The sequence below is a fragment of the Meleagris gallopavo genome, chromosome 10 (genome assembly GCF_000146605.3).
Source record: "Meleagris gallopavo isolate NT-WF06-2002-E0010 breed Aviagen turkey brand Nicholas breeding stock chromosome 10, Turkey_5.1, whole genome shotgun sequence".
NCBI classification, from domain to species: Eukaryota; Metazoa; Chordata; class Aves; order Galliformes; family Phasianidae; genus Meleagris; species Meleagris gallopavo.
Window position 1 is genome coordinate 10,155,253 of NC_015020.2, and position 6,126 is coordinate 10,161,378.

The 6,126-nt window shown below is 60.2% G+C and overlaps 1 protein-coding gene across 1 annotated transcript in view; it reads left to right on the forward strand.

The window, feature by feature from the left end:
• UAP1 (UDP-N-acetylglucosamine pyrophosphorylase 1) overlaps positions 1 to 4,295 on the forward strand; it is a 7,145-nt gene extending 2,850 nt beyond the window's left edge. The window contains exons 2-10 of the mRNA XM_010715902.2: positions 6 to 199; positions 379 to 554; positions 837 to 1,009; positions 1,331 to 1,524; positions 1,629 to 1,772; positions 1,868 to 2,056; positions 2,293 to 2,340; positions 3,688 to 3,754; positions 3,829 to 4,295. Of these exons, the coding sequence (XP_010714204.1) occupies positions 6 to 199; positions 379 to 554; positions 837 to 1,009; positions 1,331 to 1,524; positions 1,629 to 1,772; positions 1,868 to 2,056; positions 2,293 to 2,340; positions 3,688 to 3,754; positions 3,829 to 3,921 (1,278 nt within the window). The 3' untranslated portion in view covers positions 3,922 to 4,295. The remainder of the gene's footprint in view (positions 1 to 5; positions 200 to 378; positions 555 to 836; positions 1,010 to 1,330; positions 1,525 to 1,628; positions 1,773 to 1,867; positions 2,057 to 2,292; positions 2,341 to 3,687; positions 3,755 to 3,828) is intronic.
• Positions 4,296 to 6,126: the final 1,831 nt, after the last annotated feature.

A 6,126-nucleotide genomic window follows, 5' to 3' on the forward strand; every position in this document is an offset into this window, starting at 1 on the left:
CGGAGATCGCGGCGGGGCGAGTGGGCGCGCTGCTGCTGGCCGGAGGGCAGGGCACCCGTCTGGGCGTCCCGTACCCCAAGGGCATGTGCGACGTGGGGCTGCCCTCCCGAAAGAGCCTCTTCCACCTGCAGGCCCAGCGCCTGCGGCGGCTGCAGCAGCTGGCGGAGGAGCGGCACGGCACGGCGTGCAGCATCCCCTGGTGAGCGATCCGGGGCTGCCGTGGGCCGGTGTGCTCCCGTGTGGGTCGGTGCGTTCCCTGGGCTGAAGCTTCCCTGCCGGCTGTCACGTTGCGGGTGATGCCCGCTGTTGGCTTGGCCGAGGGATGGCTCTGTAAGTCCCTCGTGGAGTGAGGATGCCAGACCCCGTGTTCCTCCACAGGTACATCATGACGAGCGGGCGGACCATGGAGTCCACCAAGGAGTTCTTCCAGAAGCATCGCTACTTTGGCCTGAAGAAGGAAAACGTCATCTTCTTCCAGCAGGGCATGCTGCCCGCCCTGGGCTTCGATGGGAAGATCCTGCTGGAGGAGAAGGGCAAGGTCGCCATGGCGCCAGGTCCGTGGCTGGCAGCAGGTGCAAGGGGCTCAGTGCTGCACCCCGGCCCGTTCCCCACTCCCCCAGCTGGGCTCCCCACCGTCAGCCAGCCCAGCCCCTCCCGTGGGAGCAGGCGGTGGCTGTGCCGTGACGTGTGTGAATGACACAGGCTGGGAGGTGCCGGCTTGGCAGGAGGGCTGGGGTGGGGTGCAGCGGGGCTGGGGAGCCTCCGAGCCCGCTTCTTGGCCATGCCGAGGAGGAGGGCCCAGCACGGCTGTGCCCAATGCTGCTTCCCCACCCCAGATGGCAATGGGGGTCTGTACCGGGCACTGGGGGTGCACGGCATCGTGGATGACATGGAGCGAAGGGGTGTGCAGAGCGTCCATGTCTACTGTGTGGACAACATACTGGTGAAGGTGGCTGATCCCAGGTTCATCGGGTTCTGCTTGGAGAAGGGAGCGGACTGCGGGGCCAAGGTATGGTTCTCAGCCTGCCCCCACCCTGGCTTCCCCAGCCCCGTTCCAGCTGTGACATCCTGGACACACGTGCAGTGGGTGCAGCTAGCACCAAGCACAGCTCCACGTGTCAGCTGTGGGATGTTGCACACCCAAAGCTTTGCTCAAAGGCTGGATTAACAGCAAAAGGTGCTGAGCATTTGTGTTTGCTTTGGGCTCGGCTCTGGCAAACAGACAGTAGATCTCACTGACCTTGGTGCTGTTGGAGCTGGGAAGGGAAAGCGGTCCCTCCCTCTGGCTGGCAGGAGGAGAAAGTAAACCCGGATGCCCTTCTCTGGGCAGGTGGTGGAGAAGACCAACCCCACGGAGCCAGTCGGCGTTGTGTGCCGCGTGGATGGTGTCTACCAAGTGGTGGAGTACAGTGAGATCTCCCTGGACACCGCACAGAAGCGGGGCCCAGATGGGCGGCTGCTTTTCAATGCCGGCAACATCGCCAACCACTACTTCACCACCTCCTTCCTGAAAGATGTCGTCAAGTACGGGCTCAGCTCCATATGTTGGACCTGGTCCTCCAGATGAGATGAGCCATGGCGTGGTGTCCCTGTGCCCGCCTTAGGCTTGCTCTCTTGGCCCCTCGCAGCACCTACGAGCCGCAGCTGCAGCACCATGTTGCTGAGAAGAAGATCCCACACGTGGATATTGAAACGGGGCAGCTGATCCAGCCTGAGAAGCCCAATGGGATCAAGATGGAGAAGTTTGTCTTCGACATCTTCCAGTTCTCCAAGTATGGCTTTCAGTCCCTGGGCCACGGGTGGGGATGTGACCTTGGGGATGCCCCAAGAGCAGACCCGACCCTCCATGACCTATTCTCCTCCCCAGGAAGTTTGTGGTGTACGAGGTGCTGCGTGAGGATGAGTTCTCTCCTCTGAAGAATGCAGACAGTCAGAACGGCAAGGACAACCCCACCACGGCACGGCACGCCCTGATGTCCCTGCACCACCGCTGGGTGCTCAACGCAGGGGGACACTTCGTGGACGAGAATGGCACACGCCTCCCCGCCATCCCCCGGTGAGCTGCTGCTTCCCTGGAAGGGCAGAGCCTCCTCCATCCCCCTGGGCTGGCTGTAGGACATCGGGCGGCCTCCAGCCTTCCTGGTGCCGGTTCTCCTGCATCCAGCGCTGCCGTCAGCAGATCGCAGCACTCCTTGGCCAAGAGACTGCTGCCGCTGGTTGGAGATGGCACCGAGCGGAGCGAGTCGGGGATGGCTTTCCCATCCTTCTTAACCCTTCTTTATTCCCACGTAGCGTCACAAACGGAAGGTCAGATGCCACCCCGGCCGATGTCAATGACAAGTAACTATACGTGCCACCGGGCTGCATGGTGGCGGGGCTGGGTGTAGGTACTAACGGGCTGCAGGCGGAGCGAGGTGACCGGGCACTAACAGGGGCTCGGGCGCATGCTGCCTGCAGGCATGTCTTGCTGTAGGAGAGTGGTGGCACACTTCCTTCCTGGTGCTCCTTTCCGCAGAGGCTTTGGGAGAAGGTGAAGGGTTCTGTGCTGCTGCGGTGAGCTGGTCCCTGCCCTGCTGCGGGGGAGCAGCCCCAGGACATGGGAGGTGACTGATGTCTCCCAAGGTCTGCCCGACACCCAGCAGGTCGCTTGCTGGAATGGGATGAAAGGCATTGCACGCCCTGAGCAGGCTTTGATGTAGTTAGTACCTGTTGGCCATAGTGGGGATGGCCAGCTGTGCTCAGGAACTCCAGCTGTTGGGCTCAGGATCCAGGTTGACATCAGCAGAGCCAATGGCAAAAGGCACATGTAAATGCCCCATCCCTGAAGGCATTCAAGGCCAGGCTGGATGTGGTTCTGGGCAGCCTGGTCAAGTGGTTGGCAACCCTGCATGTAGCAGTGGCATTGAAACTAGATGATCATTGTGGTCCTTTTCAACCCAGATCATTCTATGATTTACAAGCATAGGAAGCATGGAGAGGTGTTAAAATTATTGCTCTAATAGCAGCATGCTCTGCAGGCACGGGGATATCTGTGCTCCAGGCACTGGGCTTATCTGAGAAGGATGCACCAACGGGTCGGAGGGCACTCCCACTGCTTGCCTTCCATCCCCTTCATAGACGCTGCACTGCTGCCTTCTGATGGATGCACTCGAGTTCTTGGTTTCTAATTCAGGACTCTGGATGCTGCCAGGTTTATAGATGCCATCATGCAGTTAGAATGTAGGATAACAGCTGCAGGTAGCGGCAGTTCTGCTTTTTTTTCTTCAATACTGAATGTTTTTTTAATGATACTGAATGATTAAAGCAGCCAGACCCTAAGGAGGACACAGGCACAAGGACCCCATGCACCACTGTGCCATCACTGTCCAGGAAGGGGCACCCTGGGGTGGTCCTGCAGAGGCTGGGGCAATCCCCGTGGCAGCAGGGTGCAGGAAGAAGGAGCATCAGATGCAGTGAGGCAGAGGGCTAGGGGCATGGCGCTGCTGTAGTGCACACAGAGATCCTTCTTAAAGCTGTGCCTTGAGTTCTCTCCTCTTCTAGCTGCTGCCCCTATCTAAACCACAGCTCACGCCTACCTGGGGAGCACGCAGGGCTTTGCTAACCGGGGGGCCACGTGCCAGCAGCCTCCAACACCAGCCCCCAGCCCACAGTTGCCTGTGGGGGGCTGACAATGGGTTCTCTCTGCAGTCTGAAGGATGCCAGCGACGTGCCCATCCAGTGTGAGATCTCCCCCCTTGTCTCCTACGGTGGAGAGGTAAGTATGGCTCTGCCGTGGGGCAGTGCCCACGCTCCTCCCCCTGACTAACAGGTTGCTTTCTGCTCCACTAGGGTCTGGAGGAGCTGGTGAAGGAGCGGGAGTTCCGTGCGCCTTTGGTCATCGATGAGGATGGGATCCATGAGCTGGTGCACAACGGGATGTAGGCAGCGCTGGGACCCGGCCGTGCTCGGACATGCTGCAGCTGTGCCTGGCTCCGACATGTTGTCTGCTTCTATTTATGTTTTAATTTAAAAACCAAACACTTGGAAGATGCCCCTGCCGTGAAGCACAGCTGCAGTGCTGCTCTTTGCACTGTGGGTGTGTATCTGTAAACCTGTATATACCAGTGGTCAGTGTACCTGCAGAGGGGTTTTATGGTACAGGGCTGGGGTTAGCCCTGGATTTTTATTTTTCTCGAAGCAACGTGGCTATTTTTTTTATAGGATCCTTGTTATGGCCCATCCCCTTTTTGCTCATACTTTATATATTGCACAACTGGAATTGCCCCATTAAACCTCTATGTTCCTCCTGACTGCCACCTGGTGTTGTGCAGCGGTGACTGTGTGCCACTGTCATTGCAGTCCCTCTGGGCACCGGGCTGGGGCGGCTGCAGAGGAGTCTTGGGGATGCCCATGTCCCAGAAGAGAGTTTTCAGGGTGTGCTGGGGCACTGCAGGGAGGTGGGGGCTGCTGGTGTTTGCCTTGGCTGCTGGGCTGTTTGCACACCAACACTTCTGCATCAGGTCCTGGGATGGAGCAGCGCTGTCTGCTGCCAAGTTATGTGAGCACTGCCTCTGGGTAGCAGGAGGTTTGGGGTGGCTGTGCTTGCAGGCACGTAGGGGCGGTGGGCACGGGTGGCACTGCCCCCGGGGGGTTGCGGCACTGGGTCTGGCAATGGGGGGCAAAGGACTCCAGCATGTTGCCGCAGCCTGACACTATTGCACAAAGCATGATTAAAACCCAATATTATTATTTTCTCCATGCTCTGTTGCGTTGTCAGCGACCACAGTGCCAAGCGGCTGCCTGGAAATGATGTCAGAGCCCAACTTGAGCACGCAGCTTGCAGAGCCGCCAGCTCCTGCTGTGCCCTGTGCGGGGTATGGGTGCCACGGGACTCCTGAGCCATGCGCTGCCCAGGGCCTGGAGTGAGGTGACACCCACGTATAGTGGGGTCTCAGGGAACTGCTCCACCACCCACTCTGGGGAGCCCCATGGGTCCCCATAGGGCGCAGGAGGGTCGCAGCGAGGCCCCGCACGTATCCCACTGCTGTGGGGCGAGCGCCGGAAGGGAGAGCGCTGCCTATTGCTTTAAGCTCCCTCCCCACCACGGGTATTTTTTATTTTTTCTCCCGCTCTATGAATGGGTTTTGCTGTAAATTATAGCTTTGCACACATTCCCTCGGGTCGAGGAAAATAACCTCCGCCGAAAAGCCAGCCCGGATTGGTGAGCGGCTCCCCCTCTCCGCTCCCTAATTGAAACCAAATGTGCGAGATGTAGGATTGTGGGATTTCTGGCCGGCTCCCAGGAATCCGCAGAATGTGAGCGCGCTCGCAGAGGCATCTTGCATCAGCCCGGGGAAGTTCGCTCCTCGCCTGGCTCCCGCCGCCCGGGCGAGGGGCGAGCAGCCCGCCTGCTGCCGTCCCCATCCCGCTCCGGTGAGTCCCTTGGGGTGTATGGGAGGTGTCCACCCCCAGTCTGGGGGCTTCAGGAGGATGAGGGGTCTGCGCTCTGTTTGGACGCTGTGTGTTGGGGCTGGGCACGGAGCGTGAGTCTGGTGGCGGTGCTGAATGGCCGTGGTGCCCCGCTGTCTCTGCGGTCCCTAGCCGGGCACACGTGTCCCCGTGGCTGTGAGGGACACAGGGATGCCGCTTGGGTGACCCCAAGCACCCTTTCCCAATCCCAGCGCTGGGGACCCGCTCGTAGCTCCCCGTGCCAGGGCCGTGTGGCTGTGTGCCACGGCAGGGTGATGCCACGCGTGGTGGTGGGGCGATGCCGTGCGCCATGGCGAGGTGATGCCGCGTGGCTGTGTGCCGTGGCACGGAGCGGGAGGAGAGCTACAGCTTTCAGCTGCTGGGGGCCCGTTTGGGGTGCAACGCCGCAGGGCCACGTCCGCACCCACTGCCACGGGGCCGTGCCGTTGGAGTCTCTCTAGGCAGCCATAGGGATGCAGCTGACGCTCGCAGTGTGCCACTGGGATGTCCCTGCTGAGCCTGCGGTTGGGGAGACATTGTGGATCCAGAAGACAGAGCTGCCTCTGGCCCAACCAAGGTTCCAAAGCGACATTTTCTGTGCAGAAAGGGTCCTGGCATGCTGCGCTGTTCTGCATAGGCTGTGCTGGCAGTGCGGCATGCTGGGGGCTGTAGTGTCAG